This window comes from Diorhabda carinulata, chromosome 1 (assembly GCF_026250575.1).
Source record: "Diorhabda carinulata isolate Delta chromosome 1, icDioCari1.1, whole genome shotgun sequence".
Classification (NCBI taxonomy): Eukaryota; Metazoa; Arthropoda; class Insecta; order Coleoptera; family Chrysomelidae; genus Diorhabda; species Diorhabda carinulata.
Window position 1 is genome coordinate 12,185,537 of NC_079460.1, and position 24,148 is coordinate 12,209,684.

The window sequence follows — 24,148 nt, forward strand, 5'->3', positions numbered from 1 at the left end:
TGCATGTAGCGACGGCATTATGATCTCATAATAAGAAGTACAATCTTTTAAGAGAAAAAAATAACAGTTAGATCAACTCTATAATAGCCGCTTAACACAAAAAAAATTACAAAAATCCAGTAAGTACGTACAACTTCAACCTAATATTAATGACAAAAAACATTCTGATTCCAACGTAACGTCATGCGCGAGGCGTGTCAAATTTGAGCCGACAATATAGAATACCGATGTTTGTCTATCGTGGCAGCAAACTTTCCACTCGTGAATAATAATCTTCATCATACACTCGTGAATAATATACTAATTTAGAAACAGAAAAAAATAAAGTTTCTGATTTATACATTTCTTTACTTTTTTTAATCGAACAGGAAAAAGTAGTTTCGCTCTCGAATTCTTAGAACAAAATTATGTCATTCTCATCATATTTTAGTTCTGTTTATTGGCGGTAAATTACCACAATTACTTTTACCGTAGTATTTTTAATGTGCAAAATTATATTTGTAAATTAGCAAAAATATAAAATATGGTATTTTTACATACTTGTCTAGTAGAAATCAGTGAGCAAGTCCTTACATTATCTTAACTCTATGTGTCGTAGGTGATATTTTGTTTTTCATTTATCTATGAAATTATGACTGTACAATCCAGTTATTGACAAAATATCATATAAGGATTTTCGCAGTTTGATTGTCTATAGATCAAAGATTATTTACTGTAGATTTTATTTTCTATGATAATAAAACATTTGTCATTAAGTACACTAGAATTATTGTTAAATAAAGTAAGTAAATATAAATGGATTTTGATAGTCCAGATGTCATGAAAGATTTTCCAGGACTGTATGCTTCAGATCTCAATAAAAAATGTAGTAATGAAAGTGACTGTAAGTTTCATATAGTAATAAAGTACAAATTCTTTCATCTGTTTTTCTGTAGATAGTGATGAAGTAGAGAAAGTAGTGAAAAAAGAAACATTAATTGGTAAACGTAAAGACAAGAAAGATAAGGAAAGAGGTTATGCAGCTCTTGGAGAAAGTTCTGATGAAGGATCAAGGTATTCAATGTCTCTTCAATTTTATAAAAATCGCTTGTAAATATATTGGAAGTAATCTTTCTTCAATTTTGCATATTTGTCACAGTTTAGATATTTTTTCTCTCCCTAAGTTTTCAGATAATTATAGACTGATTTTTTTTATAAACTGTGTGCTAGGGTGAGAGCTGATTGTTAGTTAATATTTTTAGTACCATGTATTATTTGTAAGCAGTGTTACCTTGTACCCATTTCAGGAGTCCATCAAAATCTAAAAAGAGTAAATCATTCAAGTTTTCATCAAAATCCAAAGAAAAAAGAGAAAAATCTAGAGACAAAGAAAATCCTGATAGGAAAGACAGAGAAAAGAAGGTAGATAAAAAACTTGAAAAAGAAAAATCCAAGAAAAATAAAAACTCTGTTGAGGACACAATTGCTTTTGCAGGTATATATACTATTATTACTACTCGGCAAATTCAATTGTTTTATACATTTCAGAAGCACTACCAATTTTTGGGGTCAGTTTAGAAATTTCAGTTGAAAGAAGTAGGTGTCATGATGGTGTAGATTTACCATTACCTATCAGAGAATGTATTGATTATGTGGAATCAGATGGTATATCATTTGAAGGAGTTTACAAAATTAGTGGTACCAAAACTAAAGTCTCTCAAATTAAAAAAATGTATAATCTTAGGGAGAATGTGAAATTAAGCGATTATGATGTACCTACAGCTACCAGTCTTTTAAAAATGTTTTTAAGGTACAATTATTCATATATTTATTCAATATATTTATCAAATAAGTAGAAATAAATATATATTTTTATTTTTTTTGTATTATAAAAAAAATAATACAAAATTATTTACTTGTAGAGATCTTCCAGAACCTATATTCACCAATGATTTGTTGATACGCTTTGAAGAAGCTGGTGCTATATTAAATTTCAATACCAGAGAGAAACATTTGAAAATATTAGTAGAAAACTTACCGCCATTAAATAAATTATTGTTATCATGGCTCATTGTTCATTTACATAATGTATCAATAAATGTAAGTAAATATTAAATTTATCAAATTTTATCAAAATTGTCTGATGAAATAAAATGACCAATTAATGCATAACTTTCAATTTTTGATTAGTTTTAGGGTTAATTGATAAATTAAAGGTTTGTTAAGAAATATATCAAACAGAATATTAATTGGCCTGGGAGATATTCTGAATTAATTGGATATTTCATTTTTAATGATATAGAATTTTTAACAAAACATTAAAATTTAATTAAATTTGTGGCAAATTTATTAGAATAGAATAATCTTCTAATCAAATTGTAAGCTTTACTACTAAGACAAATAATGAAGGCAGTAGAAGTCTTGTTCAGGTTGCCTAAGACAACTAAACATGTTATTTTTTGTTTCTCACTAACAAAATTCATATAAATAAATATAGAATCTCAATTGCTTTTTTGTTTCCATAGAGGGTACAAAAATTATTAGTAACAATATTTTACATTAAATTTAGCACAGTAGGATCTAAAGCATATAATTATAATAACCTTAGTAACACTTCACTTAAACATACAATAAAAGTTGAGAAAAATTAAGTTGAGTCCTAGTTAAACTGATGAGTAGTGGTGTGAAAAGTTAATGAAAATAGAATTGAGAACATTTACTGTAAATTGTTGGCAATTGAATTACTAGACTACTCTTGTAAGAAGACATCATGGAAACTATATTCTTCTGTACAAATCTTAAAAGGCCCCGTTGGAAAACCACCATAATCTATAATATATATTACTTTTAAATGTCAATACTTTACATTATCATATGTTTTAAATTTTTTCTTAACTTAATTTTCATTAATTTTTTATATTACCTCCAGGTTAACTACTTTAAGTTTTGGCTTTATTTTTTACTCTTAAGTGCACATTAGAGTGTATTTTGTTTCATTTTTTCTTATTAATATATTATTATGGTAGAAAATCATTCAAATTTGAGAAAAATGTTGTTGAAAAAAAGAAGTAAATTTAGGAAGTAATTCAATGATTTGAGGTTAGAAGTAGAAGTCCTATTTCCTATAAAATATTGAATTGTATTCTGTTATGTGAACATGGTTATATAAATGTATATAATGAATAATATTTACAGAATTGCATGATTATTTCCATCAATGGAAAGATGAAATAAAGTAATATTGAAAAATGTATGTTGCCCTGAGAATTGATTCAGTGATATTGGAACTCATTAACCTAAGTGCTAGGCCCCCATGTATTTTTATAATGTCAGAAAATGTTTATATAAGATACTACTACCCCAACTGTAAGTGAAATGTATAATCTATCTTAATATAGTAGTTCAATTAGATACCCCTAATGATCTATAATTGTTTTGTGGGTGTCTCATTCGATCTATGTATTGTCATTGGAATTAAGCCAGTTTCAAAAATTTCAAGACAACAAGAAGTTATTTAAATAGTAATTTCGTAATTTCATCAAAATTTAAATGAAGCGTTTTAAGAAATAGTCTTACATTGTAATGAACAGAGAACTTATTTGTAACTTCAAGGATAACTTGAAATCACATAATCATAAATTTGTGCAAATCCCTCATACTTATTCAATACTCAGAGTTATGGTAAAGGAGTAAGTTTCCTTCCTTCAGTGTTAGCTTCTGTATTCATAATTTGTCCATGAAAATGTTTCCTTTCATTTATGGACACTTTTTGCTAAAATATTATTTGTTGTAGGAAAAACAAAATAAAATGAGTAAACATAATATCGCCTCTGCCCTAAATCATACATTTCATGTATCATCAAGACTTCTTCAGGCTTTGCTTCAGCATAGTTCTGCATTATTTCCAAACATTGTAATTTACAAATACATACCACCTGTAAAATCATGTGTACAGTTACCAGATCGACCTCAACAACTAGAAATGGAGTTAAAAAAACAAGAATCTTTGTTGTCACAAATACATAATGAAATGAATGTTGGATGTATATCCAAAGAAAGGGAAGAGAAGCTTTGGGAAGTGCAAAGAATTATTACACAATTAAAAGTGAGTAGATGAATATTCAATATTTTCTAAAAATCATCTTATTTTCAAGCTGCACAAACATGTGTCTTTTTAATCCGAATTGATATGAGCAACAAACAAATCACATTTGAAAATTCACTTAACACATAATGTAATTGAATTGAACTCGAAGTATACCAAGGATCCAGAAATTTGGCAAAAACTCATGTCAACATTTTATTTTACTGAAAAATCAATTAATTATTGGTATCATATTCTGTATCTAATTTAAATGTGAACATTTTAAAAAAGTTTCAAATCGCCCGTAAGAAATATATGCAACTTAGAAATGTATTATACCCTGTTTTTGAACTAGAAGGACCATTTTAGGAAACCTGAATAACACCACTAGAAATCGCTAGAAAAGTGGTTAGATTGGAAATGATGACATAAAATACATACTGAAATTATACAGTTTGGAAATAATGTACCACAAACTAAATAATAATTAATAGACACACGGTAAAAAAGCAAATGCATATTATTGAAAACAAAAAAATATAATTAATTGTAAAATCAAATCTATAATGAATTTTAAGGTCGGTGACTATGAAGGAACCACAATAGAGTGAAATTGCATTATTCAGAGAGCAGAGGATGTTTGTTCTTCGAAAATTGATTTGTATGTGAAATGAAATCAGTTTAATTGAAAATTGGTTGAGTATGAATATACGAAAATGTTCCATTGCAAGTACAAGAACATTCGATTTAATATTACAACAAATATTTTTTGTTCTATATAGAAATAAATATCTGTATGAGACACACTTTATCAAAATAATGTTTTTGTCATCACTTCTTCGATATATTTCTTATTTGGAACAATACATTAAGATTAGGTACCTATATATAACTGGAAATTTCAAATGGTATGAAAAAGGGCCTATTTTCCAATAGACTACTTATTATAGTTCATTCTCATTCTAAAAACAGTAATTACAGTACTTAGAAACCAGATATGGTATAAAAATCATTGAATTAATTTTTTTATTAAACATAATTAGTAACAAATGAACATTTTACAGTACCTATATCAAAACTATCAATTTCATTGTCTATAATTTGTTAACTCAACACTGTCATCACTTGAGAAAGAAACAATTATCAGGGGTTCAATAAGATTATCCGTAATCCTAGGCTTGCATTAGAAAATCCTTTACATCTTTTAGTTTAAAAGTAGTATCTTATAACATATGAATTGTTTAACTCATAAAAACTGGTATAATTTGTGGCTTACTTAAAATTTATCTTTTTCATATCTTTATGTAATGATGAACGAGAAATTTGTGGTAAATACGGGCATTTTTTTATTTTAGTTAAAATTTTATTTCAAGATGGTGTTTCATTGTTAAAAAGAAACTATGAACATTGCATCAAATTATATTCTTTGTTGTATCGTGTAAGGTTTTTACAATTTTTGGACGACCTCCTCGATGGTTAGAATAGACAATCATTCTAACGTTTCTACATTCTTCAATAATTCGAAGCACAGTCGATCTAGCAACTCCTAAAAAATAAAATTGTTACTGTTAATTGCATACAAAAGTGCTATTTTATTTACCTAACGTTTTTACAATTTTAAACACAATGGCATTCACTTTTGTCTCTGGTTCATCGTTTGACATGTGTTTCTACAAATTCACAATGTTTTGCTTTTCGAATGATGTCTGCTAGTACTTGGAATATTATCTGAGTCCATTTTCAAATTGTTCTTGACAAAAACTGTTTTTATATTTTAATAAAAGAATAACAAGAACGCAAAAAATTTCAATATTTCATTCGTGGATTCAAGTTTTACCAATATTAGTTGTTCATGAAAGTCTTGTGAATTTAAGTTAAAAATGTTTAACTAGAAATTCTTAATTGAGAAAACTTGAAATCTATAACAACTTAACCAGGAAAAAATACATGATTGGTTGTATTTATTTTAAAGTACAAATACTGTTGATTCACAGTTCAAAAAGAGTTGGTGAAAAGCTCTTAAAGCACTTTTGTAAACTTTGAGCAGTGATTTTATTTTATTTTGACATTGCCTTCTTACAAGATTACTGAATAGTAAATTCCTGTGGAAGTAAGCATTCCATGTTGCTTTCACAAAAAATTTGAGTGAATTTGAGATTTTGAAGAAATAAAGTTCCTACGGGTTTATACTATAATATTAAATCTAAGTATGAGTATAATTATGTAAGGATTTATATATGTTTAGTCTTCTGTTGCTTCCGGTTTTTAATATTTTATTGACAACATTCTAGATGTAAAAGTTATTCATTATTATGGACATGATTGATTATTACTGTTCATTATGAGGTCAAAAATAAAAATCCCTCATTCTACTTAACTTACTTTAACATTTGTTAACTTGACCTGATCCGTTAATACCAATCATTGTGCCAATTTTTATGGTCGCTTATTAACAACCTTTATTTTTCTTATGAAGTTTTTGAGAGGTGTCTGTATGGAGCTTCTTAAAAGCTAAATTCATCAAGTGAAATAACTTTGCATAAATATTTCATGAAACAGGCAATTCGTTATTTTCTTTAATATTTCTGCAGGACATTAATTGGTTATTAAATTCTGAGCTAAGGTATTTTGATGTGTGTGTTCCCTGGAATAATAACTCTTGTAAGTCAGGAAAGAAAGTATATGGTTGTCACTTTGTTGTCAAGTGCTATGATTCCAGATTCTACCTTAATTTGTTTAATCTAGCACATCGGATTATTTTTTTCTATATGTAGTAGTATATGTATTAGTAGTAGTACACAGAATGAACGCGAACATCGTGTGTTATAAATGTCAAAGCTAGTCCAACTGTTGAGAAACCGTCATAATGCATACAATGACTGCGCTTGTGACGTCGAACTTTCAAATTTTTATAAGCTGGACTTCAAAAACATAACATCACTTTTCTAGTGTAGTTTGTAGATGCACATCGTGATTTAGTAATTATAAATTGAATAACTTGAAAAATGACTTTTCTAAGTGATAGGCTGGTGGAATTTGTTTGTGCTCATAAGTGTTTATATAACAGTCGGCTGGATACAAGAATGTTATAGAGGAAGCTAAAATTTGACAGGATATAGGGAACAAGTTAAACATTCCAGAGGAGAGGAGAAGTTCAATAAAAAGTTAGATATACAGGGTGAGTCGGGAGGAGTGCACCAAACTCTAGGAGTGTATTATACACGCGAAAATAATGTAAAAAACTCATATGGTTTTATCCGATTTTCATTTGTTTTCAAGTTTTAGCATATTAACAAATAAACAAATTATCACATAACAATTTTCTTAATCATAGCGTTCTTTCAATAAATGTTCAAAAATACCGCTATTGACTTCTAAACATTTTCTGCTTCATCTACAAAGAGCGTTTGCTGCTCTCCCAATTGATTCATTTCTTTCTTCTTTAATATCGGCTGCAGTATTTTCAATTCATCTAATTAGTGCATCCCGTGTGTCTACTTTTATTTTGTAGACATCATTTCGCATCCAGCCCCATAAACAAAAATCTAGTGGTGTGAGGTCTGGAGATCTTGCAGGCCAATTAATGCAACCTCCACGACCAATCCAACGCCCTGGAAAACGTTTTGTAAAAAATTTGGGTAGTTGTCTCCTGTGAGACGATTCTCCAAAATGAAAGGGCCAATTAAATAACTGTCAACGATACCGCACCATACGTTTACAGAAAACCGATGTTGAAAATTGCTTTCGACTGTTGCGTGGGGATTTTCGTCCGACCATACATGATAGTTACGAGTATTATTAATGTCATCAAGGGTGAATGTAGCTTCATCCATAAAGTGTATACTTGATACAACACGATTATTATTATTTATCCACCGACAAAACTCCATACGATTAGCGTAATTCTCTGGTTTTAGATGCTGTATCCTCTGTACGTGATAAGGATATAAGCCTATTCGTGGAGTGTGTTTATCACCCTTTTTTGTGGAATTTCCAATAAAGTGGCGATTATCCGTGAGATAGTTGCTGTGTCTTTTACTAGATGCAGAATATTTTTTACTTCTACCAAACCTTATCGAGTAGCGCGTTCAGATGATACGTTAGCACTGGGAAGCTTACCAGTCTCGTACAATTTGTTAAAAACTCTAATAAATACGTTTTTATCAGGATATCTTTGGTGTGGAAAATGTTGACGATATTCTTCAGCAGTAGCTGTAGCTCTTCCATTACAGAAACCATAAACAAACACCATATTTACATATTCTAAATTTAAATAAGTTTCTGGCATTTTGCAACACTAACAATCACATAAATTCGAAATTAAACTTTCAGTTATTGTTCACTGTACACTGACAGTCTATCAAAACGTCAGAATTATCAAATGCCTTTGAGCCTCGAACATGGCTTACTTTGATAATGTTAAAATTCAGATATAAACGGAAAGCTAGATGAACATTTTTAATTACTCCATAACTTGAAAACAAATGAAAATCGGATAAGAACATATGAGTTTTTTTACATTATTTTCATGTGTATAATACACTCCTAGAGTTTGGTGCGCTCCTCCCGACTCACCCTGTATAAAATGAATTACCTTTAGATAATTGTCCAAGAAATGCCAAAGCTTGATGGATCGCTATACCCATGAATTAACTAAGTTTGAAGGCATGTCGAGTACAGGTATAGAATCTAAAACTGTATGATAGTTCTCAATGGGAATACACAAAAGCTCTAAGTTTCCTAGAAGAGTTTGATAAACCTAAAAAGTACAGTACATAAATAACTATAAATTTTACATTTTAATGAATGTAGTTGTAGAACGTCGTCCAAAATGACTGCTAGCAGTGGTCCTTTACACCCACAGCCATCTACATTTGCAATCTGTGAGGATGACGACATTTCGATGGATTCATTTGCTAATTCAGAAAGAAATTTGATAAAAAAGTTTACCAAGAACTCCAACGCCAAACACACATCAAATAAAAAATGAAGGATCGCAAGAAATAAATACAATCTTTACACAAGCTACCAACGTCTTTAAAGAAACTGTCGCTGCAAAAAAGAAACTTTTTAAGTTTGGACACACAGTTGGATTGTTGATTTCATATACTGAAGATCCCCTGCTACAAAACTAACTCAAGGCTGAGGTATTTCAGTATTTAAGTAAAGTAAATGCAAAAGAATCTAAGTAAGTGTTCATACATTCTATGTACTCAATTATGTATTAGAAATAATTTATTGATAAATTGATTAATTGGCGTTCTCAAGTGTTTTTAGTTATTACTCCATTTGAACAACACTTCCAAATAAGTACAAAATATCACTAGGTAAAAATGTTTTAGCAAATTATTTTATGACAAAATAATATGTTATTATTTACTTTCCGTTATTACTATAAGGTATGTTGAAATAGTACAGACCCTTCTGTCATAAAATACTCTGCTATAACATCTGAAATACTTGTCTGGTAGTATTATTAGAGGTCACTCGTTCTTTTTTTAAGCTGTTGGTATTTTTTTTCTCCACTGTCCCAAATAAACAACACCATTCTTGTCTTCTGTATCTACTATATGCCATGGGATTCATCTTTATATATTTGTGCAGAGCAATTGTAACTAGTACAATTTGTACTGCATTTTCAGATACAGCAGTGTAGAAAGTAAAATTCGCCATTGTGACATCATTATCCCAAAGACATTTTATCTAACTCTTCTAGCTCTGGACAGTCTATAGCTAAAAATGTTTCTTCTCTTGTTTAGCTGAGTCCGGAAAAAGTCTCATGATATTGTTTTGTAAAGGAAATGCTGAATCTCCAATGAAATGAAATGGAAACTTCTTCTGGCTTTTAGGTAAATTGCAGTTTTTTAGTACAGGTAATTCCTTGTATAATAATTTTTTCAAAAATTTGACCGAGCAAGAATATCCTAAAATATAAAATAGAAATATCTCATCACTACATTATTTGCAATTCTCCACCTAAATCGCTATCACTATCATATGATCATATGTGTATGAAACAGTAATCTGAGTGGCAAGTAAAAGTATGCTAAAACTTCATATATGATCGTAATATAATGATTCTGAATTTGTAGGACACTCTATGTCGATATATTTGCTTTCAATTGCTTCTAAACAGTGAAGCATATTGCATTGTAACTAAAATTTCTCAGGTATCAAAAAATAGTGATGTAATGTTGGAGGTCATACATAAATAGGATGTAATATTTTCCATGTATCTAGCATAATTTCTCTAATAGTGGATTTTATTTGAAAACTCCATGACAAGAACTGGTGACTAACTTCCGAGATAAATATTTGAAATCATTTGCTACAACCAAGGGCATTTTTGCTTATAAACAATATCTTATTCTGTGGCAGAATTCTACAATTTACAGTAGACTTGATATAATAGCATAATTCAATTTAGTGTGAAGTAAAAATTATATATAAGTAGTATATTAAGTCAAATTGTTATTTCATATTTTTATATTATCTAATATAAAATTGTGTGCTTTATCAATAAAATTGTAAAATTTTATTGATAAAGCTTATATATATATATATATATATATATATATATATATATATATATATATATATATATATATATATATATATATATATATATTGCGATGGTGTCACTCCTCTGGGTAATACTTTAGGTGGCAGGCGATTTAATTGATAACTTGAAGCCTTTAAGAGCCTCGCACCACAATTCTTCAGGCATACTGAAGTCTATTATTTTTGTTCTAATTTTGTCTTATAGAGTTCTATTCATTCTTTTGGCGGTTCCGTTTTGCTGCGGCGTATTTAGCATTGTATACTCCAAAATAATCCCTTTCTTCTTGCAGGATTCTTTAAATCTATTTGTTATAAATTCACCACCGTTATCTAATTTAATCGCTTTAACATTTACTTCTTTTTGCCTTTCCAATTCTACTATGTAATCTTCTAAATTTTTATCAGCTTTTTGTTTTGAGAGTTTTAACTACAACAAAATGCGAATAATCATCGATAATGGTCTGAAAATATTGCGATCCATCAAAAGCAGTAGGGTTCATTGGACCACAAACATCGTTGTGGATCAATTCGCCAATTTTGGTTGATTTTCTTTCTCTATCGGTAAATGGGCATCTTGTACCTTTACCTTCCATACATATAGAGCAAATTTTATTTTCTGTTGGTAATCCTAACTGAATTAAAACATCTTTACCAGCATGACCCAGTCTTCTGTACCATATCTTCATCTAATATAACATTACATTTCTCATCTTCATGTCTTATTTTGTCAATTATCAACACATATAGACACATTCTTGTTTTACATTTTAAATGCAAATTTTTACCTTGTATAATCATCTTTTCTCTTTCTACTATAATTGTATGACCTGTTGAGGTAATTTTCGAAAGTAATAACAAATTATGTTTCATATTTTGAACGATCAATCCTTCCAAACAAAACTTTTGTCCTTGAGTTTCTGTTTTCAGAGTTCCTATTTTATTTGTTTGTAAAATGTCACCGTTTGTAATATGAATGGTTACTGGCGTGTCTAGCTTTCTTATATTAACCATATACTTTTCTAGTTCCTCTTTCAATAAGTGATAACTTGCTCCAGATCCATAATCATTGCCATTTTTCTTCCTCTTCTTCTTTTATAACGTTAGCTTGCCCTGAATTTTGAGTATATGATCTTTCTCTTCCTCTATTTCTTATTCTTCCTCTTCCACGTCCTCTGTAACCACCTCTACCTCTGTCTCGCTTAGGACATTGTGAAAACCAGTGTTCTTGGCTTCCGCATTGGTAGCACCCATTTGAAGCTTTAAAACTAGATTCTGTAGTAAAGCAAACAATAAAAGACATACTTTATTTCCTTCATCTAACATAGATCCCGTATCTTTGAGATCTCTTATAGTTTAACAAATTTTAAAAATAGGTCTTCCATTTTTTTCTAATTCCTCATTTTTCATAGTTAATAAGTTTCTCCATAATGCCATCTTAGTCAAAGAACGTGTCATTAAAAACACACTTTTAAGTACCTCAATTTGTTCTTTGGCCGTTATGCATTCTTTAATAATATCTAAATGCTTATCCGATATACCAGGAATAATAATATACTGAGCTTTTGTATCTTTACACTCCCATTTATCCTTCTCTTTTCTACCTGCTGTTGAGTCTGGTGGATTATCATCTATTGCTCCCAAACACTTATCTTTTCAGCATATTTTGATCCTAAACAGCCAGTTGCTAAAATTGTTAGCTTCTAGTATTGGTATCGTCGTATTTGTAGTCATTTTTCTAAATTCTTTCGAGACTTTTCTCTTTTGACCTTGTCATTAAAACGCTAAATTTTTTCTTGACTGATTTCAGCCACGAAATATTACTAATTCTTCTTAACAACGTTCTGAGCCCATAACCTATTGGTTATGTTAGTCCTTGCAGTGGAAATAAACTTTAATAAAAAAAAATAAAACGTTGATTGTTTTCTGACAACTCAAAGACGTCAACTCTATATTTTTTTTTATTTGTCAAAATTGCACAACAACTGAACACACAAAATAGCCTGAACGTATAGGGGCACTATCTAATATATACTAATATCTATATTTAATAAGTAACTGCAGATATTTTTATTCAGATTAAGGGCTCTCACTCACCAACGCCGTGTAAAATATCGGTTTGTATGTATTTCTCAACACATTTTATTAAGTGAAGTATATAATACAGTATATAAAACTTAAAATAGTCCACGACCGCTTTCATTTATTTGTCACTTTTACATACATATACATTTAAGGTTATGTTTACTAGCGAACTAACATCATGTTCGCGTTGATTCTGTGTAGCTTGAACTTCTGGGTGTATTTTTGACATTTATAATTGTTTAAGGCGCGTCGTGTTTTTGTTACTTGGTTTTTTATTCAATATCATTGCAACAATACCGGTAGCCCTTGTCTAGATAATTGTATTTAATCGATTTACATATAACATGAATTTTAGTATAAAAACAGTTTCTACTAATTTCAAACCAATATTTATTTCAGAGAAAAATGAAAACAGTACAGAAGATAAAAAACAGTTCACAAAAATGTGACGAGGATATTAACAATGAACATAAAATTGCAGACAGTAAGTCTTGTAAGGATCCTGATATAAAATCTGCGTTGAGTGATACTATTGAATATGTTTCCCATTCAGATACTTTATCAGTTAAATCACAACCTACTTTGTCTGCGGTGAAAAATGAAGCAAGTTGTGAGACTACAATTGAGACAAAAGACCAAGAGAAAAACGTTACTGAACACGAGGAATTTATTATTAAAAAAAATGATTATTTGTTCGATGATGATATAATACTGTTAACTTATAAAAGAAATGGACTAATTCAGTTGAAAGAACAGTTAACCAAAGATATCCACAAAGAGAAAATTGAAATTGATGTTTTAAAAGGCAAAATTGATACTAGTACTAACCAAACAATTCCTCCAAAAATAGTTATTCCAAAACAAGAAAGTTTAGACCAAATCATGACATTATTGCAAAACGAAAACAAAATTTTACAAATAAAAAAAATTAATCTTGTTAGAAAAATTATTGAACAAAAAGAATTGTGCATAGAGTTTAGTGCACAACTACGATTGATGGAAAATGAAAAGTATTCGAATTTTTAATGTAACTGAATGTCGACAAAAAATATATTTTAATTAGATATTAAATTTTTATTGAGATAATAAGTTTCATCATTTAACAATCAATTATATTGTTCATATAGTATTTTAATAAAAATTTCTATTATATTTTTAATAGAATTTAGGGGAAAATGGATACAAATGTTTGCTTATAAAATCTAAATAAAATTATCCTAAAACTTAGAACTAGGTATTTGAAAGTACAATTCTCTTGATTTTAGGAAAAGCTGTGCATTTTAATTACCCTTTAATTTTAAATTAAGTATAGTTATATGAAAATAAAAATAAGTTGAAAAATGTATCAAAATCAAATCTAAAAATTGAAATTCATAGTTGATAACTATTATCATGTTTGATTGATGATTTTAATATTTTGTTCAATTCGACAAGTTCCATATTTTTGTTCCTCTTTTAGTAAATATACAGTATACATCCGACATGTTCAATGTTCCCTTCTTTTACTTACTGCCCAGATTAATTTTGCAGTAGTAAAAGGGTGATACTGTAATTCCACAACATGACACTATTCTACATGTTGCAAATATTTATAGTGAGTATATATTTTTGTCCAAACAATCTTTAAACTGTCCAGGTCAAAATATATGTTTTTTCTAATCGCCAGCTGTAATACGGGTTATTCGTGCAGACTCCAGTTCCAAAAATTCAACAAACAATGAAACCATTTTTCAAACACATCCGTATCACTTTCTTAGTGGCATTTGCCAGTTCTTCTAGTAAATATCATTTCAATGTTTGGTAAGAAGTGACTATTGCTCCTTGTGCACCATAACAGAACTATCTTTTCCAGACTTCTGTCTGTAATAAATTTTTGTGTTAATTTATATATCCATTAATTTGTGATAATGATGAAGTATATCAAAGAAGCCGGTTCTTAAATTAGAATAATTCAACATAAATTGTCTGTAAAAGTATGAAGATTCATTTAACTCAAATATCAACAACCTATCAATAGGCTAGAAAAACGTAAAAGCTACATTTCCTACAGCGTTGTCACAAACCTTACATTAAATGCTAAGATTTAGTGTGATTTGCCTTGACTTCCCCTTACGTGAAATTGACGCTAATAATATTTTAAACTAATTTTTTTTATATTCGGCAAAGTAATAAACCATTCAGGTATACGATAGTTAATTTATTTGATATAAATAAAATTCAAAGTAAAAACAGATAAAAACAAAACTTTTTCAAAATATTTACTCAATCCAAGGAGACTATATTTGAGTACTTTCTTAAATGTATTGTGTAAGCCTAGTACACATATTCTTCGATAAATTTTTCTTTTTGCTCAACAGTCTTGAAATCAAATTTTAGAATACAAATAATTTTTTATGACGTGATATAAAACTGACGGAAGTTCCATTATTAGAAGTAGATACCACGAATTGGGTATTGAACACACTCTTTACACTATCATTACACCAACACTCACAAATACACTGATTGACGAGTGTTTTGATAACCAAGTTATCGTCTTCAGACAGGGTAATTTGATGTAGTGCTAGTGTAAATAGTGTGTTCAGTATGAATATCACAAACGGTTCAAAAATTCCAATTAGAGAATTGGATGGGAAATGGTCCTTCACCTCATATTTGTGACTCGAGTTTTTACATAATTTTTTTTTATCTTCCAAAATAAAAGTACTCTCTACTCTAAATCAAGTTGTTTAAAGTCTTTACACCGATTTTAGAATATTTTGTGTAGTTTTTAACACTGAACACACTACCACAACCCATTCTGTTGAAGATTCTTTCCAATCTCTTTGTATAAACAACAAATTTTTTACGTTTGAATACAGCTATATCCTCAATAAAAGTCCTTTTCTTATTGTATCACTCGATGTTGAGTGTAAAGTGTAAATTATACGATGTACCAAGAAATGGAGATTTCTTATGTTGAATACAATGAATAGAATCAGCCAGAATGTATCTGCACGTAGCGGTGTTTTGCCTAAATACATGAAATTCTAGCCGATTACTATTCTCAATTACCAAATTATTTAAAAATGGTAACTGTCTATTATTTTCCATTTCATAAGTGACGTTTCGAATTGAATTCTTGTACATTTGCCTTTTTCGTAATGAATACAGCGAAAATATTTACATACCTGTACCATACTTTGGAAAATATTGAAATTTTGGACTAACTTACTTTTCAAAGTGATTCATAAATGTGTCAGCCATAAACGGCGGCAACTGCCCATAGCTGTTCCTTCGCCTTGTTTGTAGAATTCGTTGTTGTACTGGCTCATTTATTATGTCAGCTATCAAATTATTAGATCTCAGCAAGTCAAAAAGGTTTACGGAATCGGCCCGCTGGGAAATAATGAATTTACATCAAAAGAGATTAAAATTTCCCGATATTCAGTTTTTCTACTTTTCACTTTATTGATAAGTTCTAACGAATTCTTAACTGAAAAACTCTCCGGTTTGATGGGTAGGTTTTCAAACTTCTCAATCAACCACCTGGAAATATAACTAGGTGTACAAATTGTTGAAACAATAAAACTCATTGCCTTCCCAAGTTTGTGAATTTCGACGATGATGGGTTACTTACGGATAACTTGTACCTGAGTAAACCGGTGACAAGGTTCTTACAAATTCATCACAAGTGTTTCTTTCACACTTGTGAACCTTTTATTTTTTAAAATACATTCAAGAATGTCACACAGAAGAAGTTTCCTAAATGTTTAGTGGGTAATTGGTTTTAATGACGACTGTTTTCTATTGTATATAATGAATAATATCTGTAATATCTGAGTAATATAATAAAAATCCTTGTTTAATTTGTTTTTTTTAAACCATAGTTTTTCTTTTAAAATAGCGTAATGTATCATTCACAAAAATTTGATATCTTAAAAATTCGAGCTGATAGGCAAAAATTAATAGCATATTTGAATTCAGGGCATCAAATTCATAAGAAATCACCTCCAAAATCTTCGGCACCAAAACCACTGTGGACCAGTGTTATTGTTTAAGGTTTGTTCAAATAATGTAGGTCATTTTGGTCAAGTTCTTCCTCCTCTCTGTCGCTTTTCTTTATTTTTTGTAATATTTGCTACTGCTCATTTCTATTTTGAAAATTTCTGCGTTGGTCCCTGTTTTGAATATGTATTTCGTCGCGAAAAGAAGATGTGGTGTGTTAGCTATGGAATTAAATGTTTTAATAATAATTTACAATGAACTCTGTAACTATACTAGTCTTACACGAATTGCATATTCTTTATTGTCCGTAATCAGTGTGTTGAGTACCCAATTCGTGGTAAAAACTTCTACTAATGGAACATCCGTTTTTTCTATTTTCAAGATATGTAGAAAATTTATGAAAATATTAGAAAAAAAATTTTCTTGATTTCCTTTTGATACAACTTTTGAACTTCAATTAATGTCATCCTATATCACAAAAAAGATCAGTGATAATAAATTTGGCTGATAGATCTATCCAACTATCAGATCCTGAATTTAGATGCTTAGCTATTCTAAAAGCAAAAACTGCATTGAAAAAAAAATAATTATCCGGATAAAATGATAGGTTAGGCTAGGCCTAGGAGTTATTTCAATAAATATGATATAAGTATAACATAAAATTCAAAAATTATTTAAAAAAAACTAAGACTTAAATCAAGAACATTCAGAAGAATAAACATAAATAAATAAGCAATTTGATATAGACGTAAAACTAATTACATTATTTTCTGTTTAATAAATCAAAATCGAATTGCAATGTTTTTCAATCTATGATTATTCTCCGGTTTATCCGTTTAATTGCTGGTTGGTTATCTTCATAGATCATGACTGAAGATTTCAAATCAAATAGATAAAAATCGTTTAAATTTTTCTTATACAGGTTTGCCTCAGAAACTGTCGAACTTAGGGCAATATACTCTGATTCTGTGATTGAATGAATAACTCTGCTCTATTTTACTAACTCATAATATAGTATACCCTAGCAACTTGGTTATCCTGTAGTTGACTTTCAATTTATTAAAAAAATTATGAATTATTTTAATTATTTTTTTTTCTCCAACTATTGCTTTGGAAAAAAATTTAAGAATAAAAAAAGGATTTTAAGTTGTAATTTCATTTCTTAAAACTTCATCTTGGAAAAAAGCTTTGATATTAAATAAAGTAAGGTTACTAATTTCACACTCGTATAATGTAACAGGAATATTGAAAAAATACCCGTAGTAAGCCCTTTTTACAATAGGACTACTTATCTGAAAACTGGAATTCAAATTATCTACCTCTACAGTTAGGCCAATTCACCCTCACCAACTGAATATATGAATTATTTCGGAAGTAGTGGGAATGTACAGATATTTTACAATTATGTTGTAATCCATAAGACTTCCTATAAACGCGGACATCACTCTCTCGATTTTTTATATGAATATTTCAACTAAGTGAATGTTTTTATTCTTAGAAATGCCTCCATCATACAAATATGTCCCTTAGTTTCACTTTTTGCGGTAATTTATCATAACAAAGCTACAACCTTAATCATCCCCCTATTTATTTGGATGATGGTAATTGCGACTTATAGAAATAAAAATCAAGAACATACAAATATGCGACTAGTTGTATATGTGCAAGGGTTCATAATTGAAAATAATAAATTTATATATATTTATATATATATATATATATATATATATATATATATATAAAGGACGGGAAAAGAACAATTTTTAAGAAAAATATTGCTCCGCACCTATTTGTAAGTTGGAATTTCTGGAACCGTGGTCGATATTTATACTGAATACACTGCTTACCTTCAGTCTCTGAAGATGATAACTTGGTTATCGAAACGCACGTCAGACAGTGTAATTGTGAGTGGTGGTGTAAGCAGTTTAATTCAGTGCGATCCTATTTTTGGATTGTATGAACACTCGAAGCCAAAATGTTTTCATCATAAAACAATTTATGTGTTTTCGCAGTATCAAATGTACTGTTTTTGTATGATGCTTGTGTAATGAAATATTTTTTTTTATACCTTAGTGTTTTCTTTCGTGGGGGGAATGTATAAAAGGGGGTAATTTGTAACCTTAAATCGCCGACAAGAGACTCTTTCTTAGGAAGTTGTATTCGGCCTCAGTTAAAGTAAGTATATAAAAACTGGTACTCAGATGGGGTGAACAATTAATATTAAATTGGACGCCATTAACTTTTTAACGAACGACGCGACGTTAAAAACTAATAAAAAAGGTGGAGAAGCTGTAAAGACCTTATGAATTACATTGAAATAAAAATTAAACAATCTAAAACTATTCCCAGACAGATTATTATCCAAATTAATATTTATTGCTAAGAAGAATAAAAAAGTTTCAACTACAAATAAATTTAATGAAAAAATAATAAAGAAACGCCGAAATCAATCTTTCCCAGCAGAGTTATTCGTCGCCCAGCTGCCATGTTGCTGTTTTCGTGACAAATCATAATTCATTTTACTGCACGACAATAAATAACAAGCCTTGGTTATTGTAAATAACTGTAATGCTTTGTACAGACTGCTTTTATCTACAAATTTATGAATATTATTTACATCTAGTTTGTATCGTCTTAATGTACTTCTGTCTATACCCTACATGGTTGCAATTTTTCTAATAGAAGCGCCTTCATTAATTTCGCTTATGGCAAATTTTCTCCGTTTTTGTATATTTTTTTCGATTGCGTAACATTTCAGGAGTTTTGTACTTAAAGGGAATTGTGCAGGTAGGTACTGTAAATAAAAATTTAACATTAAGATACTAAAAATCATATAGATAAAACCTACATTTATAATACCTACAGAGGGAGATCTGAACCATTAAGCATGTCTCCCGCACCCTCCCTGGTGCAACTCTTCTACTCATATTAATTTCACATTTAGCTTATGGCCAAAAAAAACTTCCAATCGTAGAGAAAAAAACTTAGTATACCTCAAACTAAATTTATTTGGTAATATAATTATAGTAATACAAGATACATACCTTAATAAATATGACTGTAATCTCAAAACCACTTAAATTTTAAAAAATGACTCCGGTGCAACATAAACACGTATTACATTCTCACTTCCAAACTAAAAAGCCATGATGCAAAATGACGCCATACTTTTGATTAGCCTCTCGCATGGGACCAATGAATGCATTGACGTTTCGATCGCTATCAATTTAAATACAAAGTCGAAAGATTGTTCAAATCTGCTACCTAGACAAGTCTACTCCCCCTAGTATATGAAATTTCTTGTTTAAATTTTGACAAAAAGTACATTGGTCAGTCCAAGAGGTCAATCACCAATCGGTAGCCCCTCGAAGAACTTACAGCAAATTATATCCTGACAGGTGTTCATTAGTAACACTTAACTACCATGAATGACACAATATGAATTGTGATTCTGCCAAAGTTTTTAAAACCCAGGAAAACTACAAAAAACGTCCATTTTAAGAAACAACTTATATTGCACAAAAACTGATTTGAATAACCTTGGTGTAATCTATGCAAATCTTTTAGATTTTTCAAAAACAAATTCTACAGAAGAAGTTCAACGTCTTCGACAACCAAAAACTTTATAGATCCGAAAAAACTATATTGTCTACATATCCCAAATTCCTCAACCGATTTAATCCCAAGATTAATAACTACTCTCCAAACAACTTTTAAAAGTCACGCATTCAAATTAGTAGTTTCGTGAAAATTTGTCAGAGATGTAAAAATGGCCGATGAACGCAAAGAAATTTTACAGTACCATCACGAAACTAAAACATGCCACAGAGGAATCAACGAAACTCTAGAAGCTTTAAAATCGAAATACTATTGGCTCGACATGAAAAAGGAAATAACTCAATATATAAATGCATGCGACATTTGTCAACAAGCGAAATACGACAGACACCCTCCAGTCATCAAATATTCACTCACGCTTACTCCCACAAAACCATTCGAAATTATTCACATTGATGTATTTCAGATGATGAAAACAATGTTCTTAACATTTCTAGATTCATTCTCTAAATATGGCCAAGCTTATCTCTTAGAATCAGTAAACGCAATATCAATAATAATCGATGGTCTATCTCTTTTTATATCTCACTTTGGCGTACCATCAGCGATAACTTGTGATAGTGGAAGAGTTTTGTAAGCTACACAAAATCAAACTACATTTTACTACACCCAGAAATTCTAACAGCAACAGTCTCGTTGAAAGGTTTCATTTATCATTATTAGAAAATGCTCGCGTTATTCACTTGCAAAATTCAAACATGTCCCCCAAACAGGTGACACTAAGGCACTCGACCCTTTCGACCTCACCGAAGAAACTATTAAAAATGACTTTTTAGAGAATAGACGCAAACGACTTAGTAATCTTTATCAATCAATAACAGAAGAGAACAGTCATTAAACGAAAAGGAAAAATTAATTTCAAAACGGAACGAGAATCGCGAAGACCCTATAAATTTCGACGACAATCAGACAATATTCATTAAAAACATAATGTCCAATCTCTGAACTGTAGATTCTAGACCTCAAAATATCATTACGGTGTGTTCAAATTTAATATATCTAATAGAAGGCGCTAGTTACGCTTGTTTGTGTTAATTAAATCAAAGTAAACTTTTTTTGGGCTAAACTTACAACTAAAATAATGAAAAAATATTAAAAAGCGTTAAATTCTACAAAAAAAAGTTAATCTTCTTTTATTCGTGTAACTCAATCGGTTATCGAGTTATTTGCTTCTAAAAAGTTCAATAAATTTTAATTTTTTTAAAAGAAAATTTTATTATTCCTTAAATATGTAACAATGTAACAATAACAATAACAAATTTGTAAACAAAAATAAAAAACTTCAAAGCAAATGCTCAAAATGCCCACCATTTACTTCAATACACTTTATGATCCGCTCTCTATCTCAAAAACGGTTGACTGTATGAAAAAATTTTATGCTCTACAATTTTGATAATAGGTGCTAACATCATTGGAGCAATAGAAACTGAGATAATTGTAAAAAACTGATTTTCGAGACCTTTGACCTCGAATAACTTACGACGCAGACACGAGATAATATGAGACTTTTGAGACAACTTTTAGAACACCAAAATGAAACTGTATACGAGTTTCCAGCTTATTATCTCAAATTCCGAGGTTGACCTTTTTTTTGCCTAAAGTGACTGCTTGTGACTCCTTCTCTTGATTCCCTGCAATCATGTATTGTTGTATATGAATCAATGTAGAAACAATTTAGTTCGTTGGGATAGATCCATGTTTCAGTAAGGATTATACCTACCGTGGTGTGACTAGTCCTTAGGAAGTCATTAAGATCATTAGTTTTATTCCTTGAGCTTCTAATGTTCAAGTATAATATATTAAGATTTTAAGTTGACATTGTATCTACTTAAGAGTCTTCATATTTAAATAAGTATTTTATTTTCATATTTGAAATGCAACATTCAGTTTCATACCAAAAAATGATTATGAAATAAAAATAATAATAATGATTATTATAGTACAGTAAATACAATCAAATGTTTCACAAATAAAATAGGAAACTGCTTATTTCTTACTTATTTAAGGACAAAGGACGAGTGTAAACTATATGTCACACACCCCCACTAAAACATGGCAACATTTTTAAGCCCTATTCTGGAATTAGACTATTGAATCAAGAGATGTAAAGACCTTTCAAATTTTTGATGAAAAATTATTCTCGTCTTTGGTGGGTTAACATTTCGATGTGAAAGATGGACGTTCACAAAGCAATAGAAAAAAAAAAAGATATTTGATGATAATGATATATTTAGAAAAACAAAGTTTGAGGTGGTTTGGCCACTAAACAAGGATAAATAATAGACCGAACAAATATATGGCTACAATAACAAAGGACAGAAAAACATAAGAAGCGAAAGTGAAGAAAAAAAATTACACCTCAAAACCTTATAATATTTTGGATGATTTATGTACGTATATTGAATAACATGGAGTATAATTTATGGGCGCTAGTATTAGTATCGATGGTAGTGTAGAGTAGCACTATTAAGTTCGAAAACTCAACCAAAATATATCAACAAAACTAAATACACAAAAATATGTATATCGAAAGATGAAACTATGTCGCGAGAGCTAGTCTCTGGTAACGACGAAGCTTCGCTGAGATCTCGGCGCTCGCCTGGGTTCGTGTAAGTATGGAACAAAGAGCAAGTAGAAGGTTTTGGTTTTCTCCAAAGTCAGGTATATTGGAGAGGATTAAGTTAATTGTGTACTATTTGGACATTAAAAAGATTACTTGGAATGACCGGGGTCAGGTATTGTTCGGAAAAATGTCTACCTGTATTTAGTATCTTTAAATGCAAGGCAACCAGGATAAGGTTTTAATATATTTTTCCTAATGAATTCAAAATATTTATAGATGATAGTGTGGTGGTTTAATGAAAAATTTAGAAGTACTCCCAAAAGTTATTCACGTCAAATTTTAAATATTTCTGGAACGTAACAAGAGAATGGAACACCTGATTATGATATATCCAGGCTAAAATAAAATTTTCACATACGGTAATTTCGGTATGCTGCTTTTTTGTTACCAAATATGTCTAAGAGTGCACATTTAAGGCTCGATCGGTTAACACATTCATTTGCAACTATGAAGTAAACAAAAAGAAGATACATTCCTACATTCTAACTCTCATTGTAAAAAATGGCACAATGAACTTACATTTCAGCCAGTTAATATTGATGTAATAACTCTTATGTTCATTTTAATGTGACATTATTACAATATAGAATTTGCTTTCTCTACATTGTCAAATTTAATAAAGGATACTTCTATAAGCCCTTAACTGTGAAAATAGATATAGAAGAGGGCTTGGGATATATGTGTAAATATGGATTACGTTAATGAAAAACAATGAAGATACAATGCTAACATTTTAATTCTAATAACTGCTTTTCTGTATTTATAATAATAAAAACTGCATGTAATGGTTACATTTTTATTCTTTCATGATAACTACAATGACCATAATTCAGAATGGTGTGGTGCTAATTGATAATATAGTATTTTCAATAGTAAATGAGCACACATGAATGACCCTTTCAGGAATATGTTTTAAACACGCTAAAATTTGAATAGCAGATTGTTGAAAAGTTATTCCATAAATATATGAATGAAAATTACCATTATTATATATCCGCAATAAGTAGATATTTTATAAATAAATTAAACTCTGGTTTGACATTGGATAACCAATACCTTGAGGATTTGAAAACAAACTTCCTAACTCCAATAAGTAACTGAAAAGTATTTTGACATACATGTATTTAAGCATTTTTCATGAATACTAAAATAATATTAATTGAAATCACAAAAAATACAAATTAAAATCACTAATGAAAAATAAAATAAAACAA

The 24,148-nt window shown here is 29.7% G+C and overlaps 1 protein-coding gene across 1 annotated transcript; it reads left to right on the forward strand.

Annotated features, from left to right (window-relative positions):
• Positions 1-546: 546 nt before the first annotated feature.
• Positions 547-16,554, forward strand: LOC130891740 (ralA-binding protein 1). The gene is made up of 7 exons (XM_057796658.1): positions 547-883; positions 936-1,053; positions 1,287-1,474; positions 1,528-1,789; positions 1,902-2,079; positions 3,773-4,084; positions 13,106-16,554. Exons 1-7 carry the CDS (start codon positions 796-798, stop codon positions 13,730-13,732), a joined length of 1,773 nt encoding a protein of 590 aa, XP_057652641.1. The 5' UTR covers positions 547-795; the 3' UTR covers positions 13,733-16,554.
• Positions 16,555-24,148: the final 7,594 nt, after the last annotated feature.

Bases quoted from the DNA above. Each gene is read 5' to 3' on its own strand.
- LOC130891740 (XM_057796658.1), top strand. From the start codon at position 796: ATGGATTTTGATAGTCCAGATGTCATGAAAGATTTTCCAGGACTGTAT. The intron at 884-935 runs GTAAGTTTCATA...GTTTTTCTGTAG, and splicing joins ATGTAGTAATGAAAGTGACT to ATAGTGATGAAGTAGAGAAA. The intron at 1,054-1,286 runs GTATTCAATGTC...TACCCATTTCAG, and splicing joins AGTTCTGATGAAGGATCAAG to GAGTCCATCAAAATCTAAAA.